The 17,219-nt window shown below is 49.6% G+C and overlaps 1 protein-coding gene across 4 annotated transcripts in view; it reads left to right on the top strand.

Moving 5' to 3' along the window:
* The window catches only part of ZFPM1 (zinc finger protein, FOG family member 1), a 228,761-nt gene that overhangs the window by 153,483 nt on the left and 58,059 nt on the right, over nucleotides 1–17,219 (top strand). For 3 of the 4 annotated variants that reach the window (XM_081335879.1, XM_081335882.1, XM_081335878.1), the window contains exon 1: nucleotides 8,596–8,859. The exons of the other annotated variant lie outside the window; for it this stretch is intronic. In XM_081335879.1, coding sequence (XP_081192005.1) covers nucleotides 8,820–8,859 — 40 coding nt within the window. In that variant the 5' untranslated portion in view covers nucleotides 8,596–8,819. Of the gene's footprint in view, nucleotides 1–8,595; nucleotides 8,860–17,219 lie in introns of those variants that run through there. 4 annotated transcript variants of the gene reach the window in all.

The raw sequence follows: 17,219 nt of genomic DNA, 5'->3' as shown, positions 1-17,219 counted from the left end.
GGTGCCTTGCAAATCCTGGGCCCTCTTTCTGTCGGTGTCTCTCTTATCTTTGGATAAAGAATTTGAAGACGTGAACTTCATACCAGAGACGCCTTATTCATGAGGTGCAGCACACTGTAGAAAGCATTGGTCCCCCCCTCCCCCCCCTCTCTTGGAGGCTTTGCACAAATAATCCTGAGTGATTTCATTTAATTGGGAACCAGCCTCAGACAAGATACTTTGAAAAATCATTATAAAATAAGCAGGCCACAATTTTGACAGACAGTTTTCCCAAGAACGTTGTATTGAGGGCGAATTTGTTCATTCCAGAGACTCTGAAATTGCTCGCCTCTCTTAGACCACTGTGTAGATGTTGCTGAAATGTTGTTGTTGTTGTTGTTGTTGTTGTTGTTAAAAAAAGAGTAAGGGGTGTGGGCCCTTTAACCTAGCGAAACTGCACCTTGAAGATGTATGACAGAGTTGAATATTTTTTAAAAAAATATTGTTTTAATATTTTCCAATGAGAAAACTGTGCCAAGACCACTCCTACTCCACATAGTAAGGCTTTCTTTGGGGGGGGGAAAAGAGAGATTTGTTTTAGAAAAGCAACCCCCCCCTTCAAACCTAATAGTTTTTAAAGGCTTTCTGTATCAAGGTAGTTGCTAAATTTGGTATGGCTTTACACTATTCAGTTCAGTGGTGCTATTTTTTTATCGTAATGTGAATTCTGACAGGAACACACACAAGCATACACACACGCACACAAACACACAAGTTAAAAAGGAACGGCGGCCTTTATAAACTGACACGCGGGGGAGTGTGGTTGCAAACATTGCCCTGCAGTGCTCACAACTCTGCAGTGTGTTTTATAAAGGTTTAAATCCTGAGGTTTAGTTCTTGGGATAGATTTGGAGGGCCTGGGTCAGTGTTTCTTGATATTGGACCACTTTATGAGGTATGGATTTCAACTCCCAGAATTCCCCAGCCAGCTGGCTAGGGAATTCTGGGAATTGAAGTCCATACCTCATAAAGTTGACAAAGTCAAGAAACAACAGTCTGGGCTGTTTTTGGAACCTCGGTGGGGGAGAAAGAGCAGAACAGTGCACTGAAGCAATTTGGGGTTCTCCCCCCAGAATACTCTGCATATGTCTTGCAGACTAAATAATGTTTGCTTTTAAGGTCTTTTTTTAAAGGAATTAAATGACTTTATCTTGTTAATATCTACCTTTTACAGTTCACTGTTTTTTAAAAAATAGTTTGATTATACATTTGGGTGCAATGCATTATGTTAAAAAAAGTTTTTATTTTGATATTTGTGAGAGAGCAGAGGAAAGTGATCATTTGGACTGTTTTTATAATGTTGGTTGGGTGCCCTTTGGACCTTTCTTTTAATATTGTCAAATAAAATAAGGGATGTGCATACAAGACGGTACTGTAAAACAGGGCTGAGATTTATCCTCTCAAATATAGTCCAATATTTTCCCAGAAATTTGCCGGTCTGTGACGTTTTTCTTTTTCTTAATTTTTTTTTACTATAAGAAGATTTTACATAGATGTGGAAAAAAAACCACAGAGTAAAGCGAGTAAAAGAATAAAAAAGGGAAGAAAATATAAAGGAGTAAAAGGAGAAATGAAAGATAACAAAACAAGTAAATGAAAATATCTTTAAAAAGTGACTTCTGATCTTTTTCACAGTTGCCACTTCCGGTATTGCATAGCACGGTTTCCTTCTTCCCATGAACAAACCTCTTAAATCAATACATTCCCAAATCACGTTCATTTTTGTTAATTTTCAGCAAAAAAATCCATTTGGTTTGCAGTTCTTTTGGGGATGACAACTGTCATCTCCTCCAAGCTGCTTCTCCACTGAAGGTTTTTCAGTGGAGGCTTTTAAGGCTGTGTGCTCCGTGGTGAGCTTCCTTGTTTTAAGGAAAAGACTTGTCCACCTGTGGAACTCATCGCTACAGGATGTTGCAGCAGCACAACCAAGTAGTAAAAGGTGTTCAATCTGGAGCTAAAGGGGTGATGCTGATGGGTTGGGACTTGCTCCAGAAGTTCCAGTTTTCCCCTTAGGGCTGCTGCTGAACCAGCTAATAATAATAATAATAATAATAATAATAATAATAATAATAATAATAATAATAATAATAATAATAATAATAATTATTATTATTATTATTATTAATAATAATAATAATAATAATAATAATAATAATAATAATAATAATAATAATAATAATAATAGCAACAACAACAACCCTGTGCCTTATTTTGCTTTTTTCAAGCATGGGGCTCACCTTGAGAGCCCAACCTGTTGCAAAATGAGGTGCCTGCCTGGGAAGGAAAAAAAACCCTCTGCAAATGCAGGTAGTCTTCAGCTTACAACAGTTCATTGAGTGGCCGTTCAAAGTTATAACGGCCCTGGAAAAAGGGACTTACGACCGTTTTTCACAGTTACGACCTTTGCAGCATAATCATGTGACCAGAATTCAGATGCTTGGCACCTGGTTCATCTTTATGACCGTGATCCCCTTTTGTCATCTTCTGGCAAGCAAAGTCCATGGGGAAACCAGTTTCACTTAACAACCGGGTGACTAACTTATCAACTGCAGTGATTTGCTTAACAACGGTGACAAGAAAGGTCATAAAATGGGGCAAAACTCATGTAACAAGTGCTTCACTTAATGACAGAAATTTTAGGCTCCATTGTGGTCGTACATTGAGGACTATCTGTATGAGCACGAGGCCTTCCTTGCCCGGAGTGCCACTCTGGTTGGCTCCTGCATTACCCTCTTTTTTGGCATCCACCTGGCTGGCACACAGGAGCACCCTTTGGGGATGCAGGCTGTTTCTTAAAACTCTGGCGATTGGCTCCCGGGCAAAGACCAAGACTTCCTGGGCCACCCTGGCCCTCTCTTTATGCCCTCAAAGGGACCTCTGCAGGCACATTCCCTAAGACCGGGAGTTGGCAAAGGCAACTCACGGCAATAGGATCCCTTTCACTGCGGCTGCCATCGAAACGTTTAAACGCTGTCAGGGAGAGATAGCTCCTCGCTCTGGGCTCGGATCCGGCCACTTGGGGCTTGTAACGAAAATGGCAGGCTTAATTTGATTAATTGATAGAATTGTTTTCCAAACCGTCCCTTTGTTTATGGCGGCTGAAAGTGCTCACCGCCCCATCTTTCTGCAGAGTGTTGCAAAGCAGAGATAAAGCAGTCCGAAAATAATTAGGATGGCTTAATTTAGGGAAGGGAGGGAGGGAGGGAGGGGAGAAAGAACTGGAAAGATGGCAAGGAAATGAAAAGGGGATCCTATTTTTTTTGGCAGTGGACTTGAGCAAGTTGGAAAACCCCCCCCCCAAGAACAGCCCCTCCTTGCTAAATTGCTGCGCAGATGCAAAGCAAAGGAAGGTGTGTGCCCGTTTCTTCCAGCTTTCTCTGGCCTTTGGATTAATAGCACTAAGTGGTTTGGAAAGGGTTAGGGTTAGCAAGACTGTTCCTCAGCTGCCAGTGAGATGGGAAGGCGGATGGGTCTCATCTTATCTGATTGCGTGCTTGTAACGCCAGGAGGAAGGATCTGCCCTGCCTGCAAACCCTTTTCCACGGTCTCCACTTACGGAGCCCTGAGTAGTTACTTGTCCACAAGGAAAAAGCAGGGGGGATTCAAGACTGTGTTAGAGTGTTCACACAACATGCATAATGGGTCATGCAAAAAGAAAGGTTCGTTGTGTTGTGCGAACACCCTAACTCATACAACAGGTCCATGCCACTATCCAGGATGGAGCAGGACTTAGCCTCCAACAACTCTGTATCTTTAGGGAGCTAAAATTATTCTCCCTAATAGTTGGGTTGTGCTTTCTGAAAAAAAATAAAAGAGAGGTCCATCGCGTTAGGCATGCTCTAGGAACTTTTCCTCTGTGGCCTTTTGAGTTTTCCGCAGCAGCATGTAGTAAGACTGAAAGAGTACAAATGGACAGAGAGCCAGCTGGACACTCTTTGTGATAGGGCCAAGCACTATCAGTCCACAACAGTGATTGCCGACAAGTGTTGGATGAAGAGAGAAGAGTAAGAGGGGTTTTACTCCCTTCCCTTCCCCTGGTATGCTGGGTCCCAGTTGAGTTAGTCCACTGAGTAGTTAAAAGCACCTGGAGAAGTTGCCACCAGATGGGGCCGGGAGACTGGCCATGGACTGAAATGCTTTTGAAAGGAGATTGAACCCAGAGGGGGTTCCGAGACTCTGCGTGCCTTTGATAATTCCTTCCTCCACAATCACAATGGACCTCTCTGAAATGCCAGCAGCCGGGAACCTCCAATGGACCAGGACTTCACGGATGGCCCTGGTGTTCTGGAGACCTAGAGCAGGGTCTCCAAACTTGGTGACTTTAAGACTCGTGGATCAGTGAGGAATTCTGGAGTTAAGTCCACAAGTCATAACGTTGCCAAATTTAGAAACCCCTGACTTAAAACAGGACTAGTTGAGTTCTTTACCATCTCTAGTCTGAAGGCTCTTTTGATCTCCTGGTGAACTTAAGACAAGGTGAAGGGAGGCCCCGATTATTATTCTGCAACTTAACTTCTTGCTAAGAGGTTCCTTTGCAAGTAAAACAGAAATGCTTTTCTGAATGCATAAAATACGTGTCTCTGTTGAATCCAGGCCTTGCTGTTCCGTTCTGCAGAAGTCGGCGTCACTTATTCTCCCCTTCCATTACTAGGATAGGTTTGATTCCACTGACATGGATTTGGGGCAGCTGAGATCCCCTTTCCAGACTGGCCAATCCTTATCCAGGGTTGTTCGTTCCTCCTTCTCCCACCCTGCCTCAAGGTCTGTCTCTCTTGTTGCATCTGGTACACGATAGGCAGATTTCCAGGACCTCTTGTGATTGCAAGTAATCGGTTTAGATCTCGGCTCTTGCTTGGGGAAAGAAAAAGTCCAGTCCATCAGTCAGACCCAGTTCCCTCAGGTTTGCTGAGCTCCACTTACAGTTGAGTGCTTGAGATGGATTTGACACTCAGAAAACAGCAGAATGCCAGCTCTGTAATTCCAGGGAGGAAGCAAAGCAGGAAGACTAAAACAAATGCAGATTAATTTCAGCTTTTCTCTGCATAAGCATTGGCTATAGGGGGCGAGATGGGTAAAGGCGATCAGGAGATAACCTGGATCGCCAGCTAAACTTTCCTAGTAACTGGAAAAATGCTGGTTTTCAAATCTGTCAGGCTCTTCGCAATGGCTCAGTTAAACAGTCACCTGCCTAAACTCGGATGGATGGTTTCCCAAATGTGTCTGTAACAGGAGGCGTCTCATTTGTGGCTCGGTTTCTTAACCCCTGCTATATTCTAATATGTGCATCCTCTGTACATACAGAGGAGAGGGTGATGCATTTGTCATGTTGGAAGGGATTCCCTAGAATTCTATTAAGAAAATCTGGAGAGGGGCCTTGGAAGAAACCAGGAAGGGTTCTCTGAGGTCTGCAGCTGAGAAATAGCCTGCCCAGCCCACAGAGAGGAGCCAGGCCCACCTCGCATGGAGCCCTCATCCTCGTGCATGTTGCAGTGATCAGAAGAGGTTGAATTGTTCTCAACCGTCGCATCCTAAAGTCTTCCGCTTCCATGGGGAAAGGGGTCATCGTTCTCCAGGGTGTCATGTCAGGACAGAGACCCAAAGGAGCCAGTTAGGCTGCCCAACAGGTGGGGCAGGGAAAAGAGGCAGGCACACCTTTTGGGGTGGGGTTTAGTGAAGAGGACGCCAACCACTTGCCCAGGCTGTGGCTCTCGGCACTTGCGGGAGGAGGCCCAGCCAGCAGAGGGCAGACTTGCTCTCTCCATCCTTTTCCATTCATTTCTCCCTTTTTGGAAGCAACTCATCCCATGTCATGGTAGTATTGATGAAGCGTGCCCTTTCACCCTATTTATTGGTTGATCCTTTCAGGGTCCTTTCCCACTTTTGTTCCTTCACGCAGTGTCCCCTTCTCACCTCTTTCCGCCTCCATCCAACAGACGAGCAAGATTTTGCAAGGACTAGACTATTACGTCCCTCCTAAGCAGTTCCAGGGCCCTCTGTTCAGGAAGCCAAAGGGCGACTCATCCTTCCCTGCCTTTGTCGGCAGTAACCCTGGCCTCCTTGTGGGGTGCACCACCAGGGCTCAGGCACACACAGAGTGTCTCTGGCCATGTGAAGGCTGCATCTTCCTCTGCTGCCTGTTCTTGAGCAAGGCTCTTCCCCCAGCCCCCTCTTCCCTTACCTCATGCTGGCTGGGGAATTCTGGGAGTTGACGTCCACGGCTCTTCAAGTGCCAAGATTGAGAAACATTGTTCTGGAGCACAGCAAGCCATGCCAGGAAGTTGGGATGGAGGTGGGGTGTCTACCAGCTGACCACTTCCAACCCTGGCCTGACCATTGCTGTCAGTTGGGTTTGGCCAAAGTTCAGCCATTTTCTCACTTCTTTCTTTCTTTGCCTTAGGATAATCCCCTGGTCCGCCAATCTGCTCTTCCCCTTCCTTGCCCCCCTCAGCTCCTCCCAGCCCCCTTTCTGCATCCTTCTTAATATCGTCCCTGATTAATTGGCACTAATACAAATGTACAGAGTTCCATAAAAATATGCTATTTCGCACACAATGGGGATGGCGATGGCTTGCGTATTATCTCTTCTCTGCAGGCATGTAATTCAGTCTGCAGGAAAACATTCTGTTTATTGGAGTGCAATATGAATCTCTCTACAGACACAGTCAAGCAGGACCACGCACTCTGATGCATGGGCATTCTCTCTCCCCCCCCCGTCCCTCCCTCCCTCCCCCTCCCTCCCTCTCTCTTCTCTCTCCCTCTCTCTCTTTCACAGGTTCTGAAACCTGACTGGGCTGCATTCATATAGAAGTGGGAGGGAACATCAGTTTTCCCACCTGTCTGAATATGCCCATCACGGGACAGAAGCAAAAATTAAAATGAACAAACGGTCCCGTTTCAACAGGGCTTTTGCTTAAGGCCTCCACAGAGATCATCTAACTTGGGGCTCTTCTCTAAATGTCCTGGTGAGGGTTCGTCGTCTTGGTTGTGTGAGTGGCGACGGGATGGTGGTTAGGGCAAAGGACTTATTTTTCTGGTCAAGGCATGGTCTTCTTCTTGTGGCAGTGGTACGTATGGGAAGATCTGGCTCATGAGGTTCTCTTCAGAAATCTCTAACTCTAGAGAAGTTAGAAAGGAAGAGTTTGGCCAGCGGCCAGGTGGATGGACTCAGCTACCATGGTGACAAGGACACCATCGGAAGACCTGAAAAACCAGGTTGGGTATCTATCCTCCCGGAGAAGGTCTGCCTACGTGGTTCAATCAGAACAGAGCCGGAAGGGACCTTGGAGGTCTTCTAGTCCAGCCCCCAGCTCAAGCAGGAGACCCTACCCAATCTGAGACATGTAGCTGTTGAGTTTCTTCTTAAAAATAGTTTGTCAGCCAGTTACAAATCCATCTGGTGGCGATGTTGTCTATCCCACATTTTTCTAGCTTATATAAGTGGTAGGTTGTGGTCTGCTTTGTTGAATGCCTGACTGAAATCTAAGTATATTGTGTCCACTGCATTTTGCTGGTCTCTTTAGTCACTTTGTCAAAGAATGAAATCAGATTGGTTTGGCCTGATCTGTTTTTAACAAAACCCGTTCTGGCTTCTAGTTATAACTTTGTTTCTAGATGTTCACAATGTAGTTTTGGGTTATTGTCTTTTCCAGCATCTTCCCAGATATTGATGGTTGTTAAGAGTCAATACGGACTCGATGGCACACGATCAATTAGTCAATCTCTGGGCAGGCAAGCCATGCATTTGCCCGAAGAAACCCATAATCCTGAAGTAACTATGGGCTTGGTGGGGGGTCTGAGTTTGCGTCTTTGCCTGCAATTGTTCCCGGGAGGGAAAGAATAGAATAGAGTTGGAAGGGACCTTGGAGGTCTTCTAGTCCAGCCCCCTGCTCAAGCAGGAGACCCTACGCCATTCCAGACAGGTGACCGTCCAGTCTCTTCTTAAAGACCTCCAGTGACGGAGCGCCCACGATTGCTGGAGGCAACCTCTGTCCCACTGGTCAATTGTCCTCACCGTCAGGAAGTTTCTCCTTAATTCCAGGTTGCTGCTCTCTTCGCCAGCTTCCAACCATTCTTTCTGCTCCTGCCCTCCGGGGCGTGGGAGAATAGTTGGATGCCCTCTTTTTTGTGGCAGCCCCTCAAACGAAAGATCAGCAAGCATCGGCAAAGCCCCCCCCTCCCAAGACCCTCCCTGCCCCCAAACCCTCCATCCAAACTCCGAGCAAGCCGGTTTGCTCAATCCTAGTTTAACAAGCCGGGCGCGCCGGCGGCAGGCAACGCCGAGGCGGAGACTCGCTCCGGGTGTCAGTCACCGTCCGCCCCGCCCCGCGCGCCGTCGGCCCCGCCCCTCCCCCCCTCCTCCTTTCCTCCCCGGGCCGCCCTATCCGGTGGGCGTGTCCGGCCCGCCCGCGGCCGCCCTATGAACTGGGAGCTGCCTGGCCGTGGCCACGCCCCCCGCCCGCGTTCGCCTCGCCAGCTGCCGCCCGGGCTCCATTGAGAAAAAGCGCGCGCGCGCAGAGGGCAGGTCCGGCGGCGGCGGCGGCGGCGGGAGGAGGGGGCGGAGGAGGAAGAGGAGGAGGCGGAGAGCAGCCCGAGCAGGGAAGCCGGCGGCCGGTGCCGGGTCGCCAGCAGGGCGCCGCGGAGGGAGCCCGCCCGCCCGCCTCTCTGCCTCTGCCCGCCGCTCGGTCCTGGGAGCGCCGGGTGGGCATGAGCGCCGGCCGCCTCGCCCTCGCCCTGCCTCTGCAGCCGCCGCCGGAGGGACTCGGAGCCGCCGCCGCCCCGCGATGTCCAGGAGGAAGCAGAGCAAGCCCCGGCAGATCAAACGTGAGCCCGCCTTTCCCGCGCCCGCCCTCTCCCCCGTCCGGGGCGCGGGGTTCGCCTGGGCTGCCGGCGCCCCCTTCCCGCGGCCCGGCACCCGGACGCTCCCCGCCGAGCCCCGCGCCAGCTCTGCCTCCGCCCGCCCCGAAAAGCAACTTGAGCCGCTGGTTCCGTTCGGGGGTCCCGCCGGCGCTGCCCCCCCTCCGCAGGCCCGGCTTGGCGGGGGCTTCCTGGCAGCTGTCCCCCCCTCCCCGCGGCCCGCGGTGACTGACAGCTCCCGCCCCGCTCCCAGGCGCCCCCTTTTCTCCGGGCGGGGGTCGTCCTTGGCCTGCCGCTCCGCCTCTGGCCGCTTCCCCGCCGAGATCGCCGCCCCGATGAGAGCCGCGATAAGCCCTTAAAATATTCCTTTCTGCGAGCCCCGCCGAGATAAGATCGCCCTGTCGGGACGGGCTGAAATTACGATCTTATCTCGCGCTTGACTCACTCCCGTTTCTTGCGCTGGGAAGTTTCATCTGGAGGGACTTTTGCAGATGAGAGAGGGAGGGAGGGAGGGAGGGAGGGAGGAGGGAAGGAAGGAAGGAAGGAAGGAAAGAAGGAAAGGACGAGAGGAGCCGCGTGGAGCGAAGCGTGCGGTGGAACTCCGAAGCCGGCACACGGCAGACTTTAAACCCGGAGAGTTGATGCGGGAAGCCACATCCATCTGGGGCCCTTCTAAGCGCACCTCCTTTGTTCGACCTGACCCAGAGAGAGCCCACCTGAATGTGTGGGGGGGTAGCCTCCCCGTTCCCACGAGACCTGGAGTCAGGCTTTTCTCTTGGCAGTTCCTGATAAAATCCCTCTTGCAAAATGCCAGGCTGACCCGGAGTTTCTGCTGTGGGAAAGGAGGTAGAGGGGGCTGCGGAGGAAAGGGGGGGGGAGGACGGGGTGGCGGTGCCTTTTAGTATCAAGCAGAAAAACTTTTCCACTGGCAGGTTTGTCTGCTTTTCACCGTCCCTCCCTCTCTCTCTCTTTTTTTCTCTCTCTCTCCTTCCTTCCTGAACAGATCTCCACATTGATAAGGCCAGATTGAGATCTCTGGATAGTGCGGTTCCCTCTCACCCCCACCCCGGTGATAATGCACTTTTATCTTCACTGGGGAAATAATTGCCGTTCTAAGCTGCATCTACCTGTTTGCCTGCTCAGTGATTTGTTCCAAAGATAAGATCCAGGCAAACTTTTTTTTCTTCTTCAAAAAATTGGATGGAAGTTCTTCTTGTCCTCCACCCCCAGCCCATTTGGATTCCCATTAATTTTTTTCTGGATCTCTGGCTGTTCTTGCAATATTCCTTGCTGCTTCCCTCCCTGGGCTGATAATGAAATGATTCTCTTCCCTGAGCCAGATTTGTGCAATCAGGTACATCTAGTGGATTGTTCTCAGTGGATTAAGATGAGATATTTGGGGGGGGCATGGCTCCTCCTGGGGTCTCAGTCCTTCCTTCCCAGCAGGTCTTGTGCTGCTCCCCTCTTTTGACCCACCTTTCTTCCTCTTTCTCCTTTCAAATCTGCTTTGCCCAGCAAGAGTTGTTAGCTTCCTTGCAGCTGCATTAACTGGCAGCCCTTCCTTGCCAGCCCTGCCTGGCCACCTCCTCTTCTGAGGGAGGGGGCAGAGGGGGATCCGAAGATGGATCGGGCCCTTGGTTGAGCTAGGCAGTTCTGGGCATGACAACCAGCAGCCGCTTTCCAGAAGGGAGAAAGACCAAGGACTGGGGCAAGAGAGGGGTAGCCCAAACCAGTGGGGGGAATGCAAGGGGGGGGGACACCTGGCTCCATTGCCCCTTCCTGGGAAATGCAAAGCAGGAAAATGCAGGCAGAGGAGAGAGTTTGGGAAGGGGAGTTCTCATTTTGCTTGTTTGTGTTTCCTGTGTCCATCAGAGCAAAAGATCAGCTGCCCTGTCCTTGTTTTGGCCAAAGGCCCGGAGGAGGTCATCTGGGTCTCCTCGGCTCAGAGCTGCTGAGTTGCTTTGCGGGCTTCCTGGCTATGCTTCGGTTTGGCCGAGGCTCCCCACCCCCACCCCCGTTGCCCGGTGCTGGATGTGAGATGCTGATAATGTTGAAAGAATGGGAGATCGTTTTCAGAGACAGGAAGTCTGTGATGGGCCAAAGCTGATTAGATAAGGATCGGCTGCTGGACTATATTTAACCCGTGAGTTGGTGCCATTTTATATTGGATGGCGGGCGAGATAGGCAGTTGTTTGTTTGTCCTTGGAGGGATTGTGCCCGGTCTTCCTTGGTTCGTTGTCCGAAAACACCGGATTCCAGGATAAATATCTTCCTGGCCCTTCCCTTTAGAGATGATCACGTCTGCTTCTCCTGGGACAATTCACAGCATCCCCCTCTTGAGATATAGACAAAAATATTTGTCTCTCGCTGATCACCCATGGAGAAGACTTCCGCCTTTCTCCCAGCCATCTCCTAGGACCTAGGCTTTGAAAAGAGCTTTTGGCCCTTGACCAGGGGCTCCATGGGGAGCGTCCAGCCAGCCCTGATTTTGGTCCTTCCTGGAAGAGCAGGTCTCAGAAGGCCAGGCAGATGTTGCCCTGTGACCTGGAGCCTCCTTCCAAAATTGGAGCATAGGAGAATCAACCCTGTCCTAAGACTCCCGAGTCAAGACACACACACCCCCAAGTCTTCTCTCCGTGGAAGTTCAATAAGAAGAATCCTCCCTAGAAACGGGTCTTCAAATAGCGTCTTTATATTTAGTTCCTGCATAATTTGAATTGTTCCTATATTTGTAATTGTTTTCATATAGTGCTGTTTAGTAGCTTTAAGCCATGCAGAAAATGACATGTGCGGCATAACAGCGAACAAATAATAAATCTTCAGCTTCTAGAACTAACTCACTGGTTTGGGGGTGCTTTCAAGGGAAAAGGGCACGGGGCCAGGTTATTTGCGGGCCTGCCTGCTCCCATCAGATCCGGCAGGAGACCCCTGCTCTGGGTTCCATCTCCTCTGACACCCACCCTTGAGAACCCCATCCCTCCAAATATCAGAGTGGCCCCAAACCTGCCGAATTTCGCAAGGCCTTGTAGATGGACTTTGGGATCCAGATGTGCAGCAGAGCTCATGCAGTGATTGTGGATTAGCTGCCCAGTCCTGAATTTGGAAGGGGGGAAACCCAAAACCTGGAAACAAATAAAGGAACCAGGAGGAAGATCAGCTCGGCCTGGCTGGGAGTTTTGTGTGTTGGGACTAACAGCGGCAAGGCGGATCAAGGAGGGGGGAGTGCAATTCCTGTGGGTTGTGGGGATTCGGGGCAGGTTCCTGAAATGAGTGTGGTCTCCCTTCCGTTTGGCTAAAGCTCGCTTGGCTGGCAAATTATTGTTCAAGACATTGGAGAGCCAGTCCAAGAACCTGGCGCTTGAAGGACATGTGACCCTTGGCGTCTTCTTGGAGCAGCTGCCCACATGAGCCCAAAGCCTCCCCCCTCTGTTTGGGGCACCCCTCCTCACCTCCCACATCCCTCCTCCTCTCTTTCTGGGGAGTTGAGAGTTATAGAAAAAGTAGAATTGAGGGTGCCCCCTGAGATTAAGCTGCACCCTGACGGGATTCCCAAACACCCCACGATCTCTCCTAGCATCACCCGTGGGACCTTTCAGTGAGAGCAGCGGCCAGGGAGAATGGAAAGTGCCCTTCCAAACCTCTGGCAGGTCCCAGGTGGATTAGTCGAGAGGGTGCTAAAAAGGTACTGAGACCTCAAGAGCATCTTCCTGTGGCCATTTTTCCAGCCCTGCCGCCTCCTTCCTCAAGGCTGGGTGGAGACTGGGACGGCTCATCCCTCACCCCGGAAGAGCTGAAGGGCGTCGTGAGCCCTGCCTGGGTTTCCCTCTGCCTGAGGTCCCTGCCCATCTTTGCCAAGATAGGGCTCCATCCCGATCTGGGCACAAAGATCCCCCCACTTATTTCTGGAATATGGGAAGAGGGTCTCTCGTGAGGTGGCCAACGGAAGCTTCCTGGCTAATTTCTTCCGTGACTTTTGTGTGGACAGAATGAGGAGCTGTTGCCCGTATGCTGGCGGTTAGCCATGTTAACTTGCTTGGAGGTCAGTGGGACCAATTTGGTGACTGTATGCGCGCGCGCACACACACACACACACACACACACACGGGCTCTCCTGTGCTGCAGGATGCCCACTGGCAGTTTGGCCACTCTTGACTCAGACCGCTGCTCCCTCCAGGGCTGGAAAGAGTTGAGCTGTAGCATTAAAGGCTGGTGGCAACTGGAAGAGGATGGTGCTGCCACCTTGGATGGAGGGACCAAAACAATCCTCCCTTAGGAGGATTTTTGCTGGTTTTGATTTTTAAGCCCCCTCCCTCCCCCCCCCCCCCCGGTGCAGTTTTGCCCTGGCAATTTGCTATCTTGGCTTTTTGGGGGGAGAAAGAAGAGAGGAATTGCTGCCATCTGCCCTTAAATAGGAGAGCTGCCGCGATGATCCTGTTAATCCTCCGTCTTCTCTTTCTTCTCCTTCCTGATCAAGTTTTTCCTCCCTTCGGAGGAAAAGCTTCAGAACAGCATCAGGACGCATCTGGCAATATTTGTTTTGTTTCCTTCGCTCTCCCTTCCTCTCCAGGCTCTTTTGTTCTGCTGCTTGATAGATGTGGACAGCTGATAATAATAGAAAAAAATAAAATAAAAAAAAGGGCCAGGAGCTGATTCTCGGCAGAGATAGCCAGTTACATTTATTAACTTCAAACATGGGCGTGTGGGCAGAGGAGGGAAATGAGGCTGTGTGTGGCAAGAGTCGGTCCTGGGCTCTTCAATGGGGGGGGGGGCGGGGGCTGATAAAGCCTAGAGGGCAATCTGCTTGCACTTGGGGGGGGCTGTGCTTGGGGAGGGGATATCTGAGTGTGTGCGTGTGTGTGTGCTTGCAGGGTGTTTTCTTGCACACCACAGTGGGCACCCCAATTTGGCTAGGCGGGTGGGGTGAAAAAATGGATGCCTTGAAGTTTAGTAGAACTTCTCTGTCTCCCCCCCTCCCCCACTTTCGGCCCCCTCCCTTCCGCTGTCGCTTTCTGCCGAAGAGATTGGAGGTGCTGATAAGCTGAGTTCTTGATCTCTCCCCCTGATAAAGATGGCAGAGTCAGATAAAAGGCGCTTTATCGCCGCCAAACAGATGGCAGAAGGATTGGTCGGCTGCGAGAACAGAACCTGGGAAGGAGAGCTGGGGGGAGGGGGGAAGGGGATGGGGGGGCATGGCAATTTGTTCCATTGCCAACGTGATTAATGCAGGCATTTTAATGATTGGATGGAGGTGGGGGCTTTCCTTACGCTCCCTCTGAAATAGATAGAGAGATATACAAAATATTCTTTTTTAAAGGCTCCCTGGGTCTGTTTATCAGCCCCAGATGTGACTTGGTTCAATGTAAGCTTTTGGATCCTAATCAGTGGTTCTGCTAAGTGTAGCAAATGTGTTTTTTAATAAACATTAAAAAGAGGGATATCTCCCCCTCCCCCCCAACGTCCAGGCTTGGCAGTGCGCTCCAGCCATCAGGATGGGCAACCAGAGATTTGTGCCTGGCTGCTTCTGGACCAGCTCAAACTCTCTCTGGCTTGATTTGAACTCAGCTCCGGATATTCATTGTGGGCAGGGAGCTCCTCCTGGACTTGTGCAAAAAGGCCAGTGCCCAACAAGAGGGGCAAAGCACCCACTTAGCCTGGCACTGCCTCAGTTGTGGCCTGAGAAGCTTTTTGCCCATGTCTGCTATGCAAAATATTTCCTGTTTGCGCACTTTCCTTAGGTTAGCAAAATGTCAGTGCTGCTCCCCGGGAGTGGGAAAAACCCACAAACCAGGGAAGCTCCTGGATTTGGACTTACAGGCCCTCCCAGATCCTTTTGGCTGTGCTCTGTTCAATGCGGAAATAACACCTAGACTGTTTGTCCTCCAATTAAAGCGGGCTGAGGAATTCTGGGAATTGAAGTGCACAGGTCTTAAAGTTGCCAAGTTTGGAGACAGACCCCTGGATTAGAACCACTGAGTTGCACATACTATGCATTAATATATTCCAAAGACTTCGCTGCAAAATGACCATTTTAAGCAATATTACAAGCAAGCTTATAATCCTCCAAAGCAAGCTCCCTGACTTTTCTTTAATCCTCAGAATAACTAAAATGAACTCAGAAGGAGATTATGCACAGGCACACACAAATATATGTGTATAAAAGTTGCCCTGAGTCTACCAAGGCTACAGAAGTTGGCATCAGAATTGCTTCTACTACAGGGTGGCGCCCTGTTCCTTGTTTTATGATCGTGGAATACACTCTGCCCATGCCCAGGACATCCCATTCTAAGGCAGCACATGTATGTCCCGGAGCTGAGCTGGCTCCCAACCTAGAACCTTGTTTGTGCCCTTGGTAATTCTCAGCCACCCTGCCCTGAAACGGCTTTGTCTTCGGCCTCTTTGCGAGGGAATATGTTTGTTTGGCATGGAGCGTGTGTCTTTTTTTTTTTTTTTTTTTGCAAACAACCAATCCAGCATCTGCTTTTAGCTTACAACCTCTCTTTTCTATTTTGGTTTCTGGCCTGCCGTGGGAAGTTGGAGTGTTTTTGTGTCGTAATGTTTGTGTCCCCTTGTGACTCTCTTTGTTGACCGCAGCATATTCTTTACAGCATGGGGTGTTGCATAGCAAATAATTTTGTGCAAATAGCTAGCATCCTTTTTTGGGGGGGTTGGGGGTGTCAAGCAAGTGGGGTTCAAGGATAGGGAGAAAGGAACTGGTTGGTAAGCAAGTGGCTCCTTTTCTCCCCAGGCGATAAACAGAGAGGAATGTTTTCCTGCATAGCTCACATGTATGTCTGAAAGTGTGAATTTAGCCCATAGTATTGATGGCAGTAATGAGGTGCTAATTAATACACAGTTGGGTGGCTGGCTGGCTGCTCCGGCTTTGTGGAGCCAGCTGTTTTTCCTGCACTGAGTGCTGACTTCACAGCTTCCTTCGGCAAAGGACCTACAAGGAAGTCGAGGCTTTGTCAGCAGTCTCAGCATCTTGCAAGACTAATGCAGAGACTGTGGGGGACACCAACCGGCTTCCCAATGTTTTGAGGCTGGTGGTGGGCTGGAGCTGAGCAGCCCAAATGACAGCTTTAAAAATGGGGCATTTTTGTTGGTGATCTTACGGTCCTGAGGCTCAAGAATAGGCTTGTAGTGGCAAATTGTCTCCAAAGTGACTAAGCCGAGGGACCAAACTGGTGGAAATCCCTCATCCAGCAAAGTGGAATTTGGAAAGGATGAGGATTGGAGGCTTTGAGAATCTGCAGATTTCCTTGCCCGACCTGGGAGGTTGTGAAGGCTTTCTAATCATCTGTTGGATCTGACAAGACCTTGTTCCTAACATGGAACAAAATGAGGCGGTAGAATGGATTTGCATCTGCAGATGGAAAGCCACTTGTAGATGTTCTGGTTTCTTGGGTTTTATAAATCCCATTTAAATAGAAAACCAGCAGGCCTTTCTGCCTTATGGGCTTATTCCCTAAATGGATGGAGGCTTGTTAAATGTGTGTGAATTTTTAAAAAGTGGTTGGTCTCCTTATTCTTGCATTATTTTTTCTGCCTGTGGACTGGAAGGAATGTTTCATTCTGATTCTCCCAAAAGGCAGATAAAAGCGATAAAACCCTGTTTCTGGGCTGTAGCACTTGGTTGTAGGTTGAATCCTCTTACGCACATGATGTGCATACACAAGTACAAGTTGTGTATGTGGGTGGATGGGTGGATGGATAGATAGATAGATAGATAGATAGATAGATAGATAGATAGATAGATAGATAGATAGATAGATAGATCACTATGTGGTTGACTTAGCAACCACATAGCTAGACCTTTTGAAGATCTGTCTCCAACATTGGCCATCAGGTCTTCCAACAGCGTCCCTATTGTCCTTGTAAGTGAGGTCATCCTCCTTGCTGCTGGCTGTCCTCTTCAGCTCTTCTAACTTCTCCAGTGTTAGAAATTACTCAAGAGAACTGGGTGAGCCGTACACACCCATCACAAGAAGAAAACTATTCTGGAAGCAGAAGAACACTCTAGGTCCTCTGCCCTGGAATACCTGCCCTTTATGTTTCATGAGTAGGAGGAGCTGGCTTTCATCTGTCAGAATGAGGTCACTCCTTGGTTTCTGAGGGGTTTAGACTAATACAACTTTACTGCTGTTTCTGCTGTTTGGGAGGCCACAACCTCAGTTGGTAGCAACAGGAAGGGGGGGCACAAGTGATGCAAGCTGGGGAGGAAGACAAACACTCTTGCAGGTTGGATCAAAAACTTGTAGACTTGGAAGGGAATCACCCCATCCTGTCTCCTGCAGTGGTCAAAGCAAAGATGATGAGAAGTGGCTGAT

The sequence above is a fragment of the Vipera berus genome (genome assembly GCF_964194415.1).
Source record: "Vipera berus genome assembly, chromosome: 10".
Taxonomy (NCBI): Eukaryota; Metazoa; Chordata; class Lepidosauria; order Squamata; family Viperidae; genus Vipera; species Vipera berus.
This window is presented reverse-complemented; position numbering and strand designations above follow the sequence as displayed.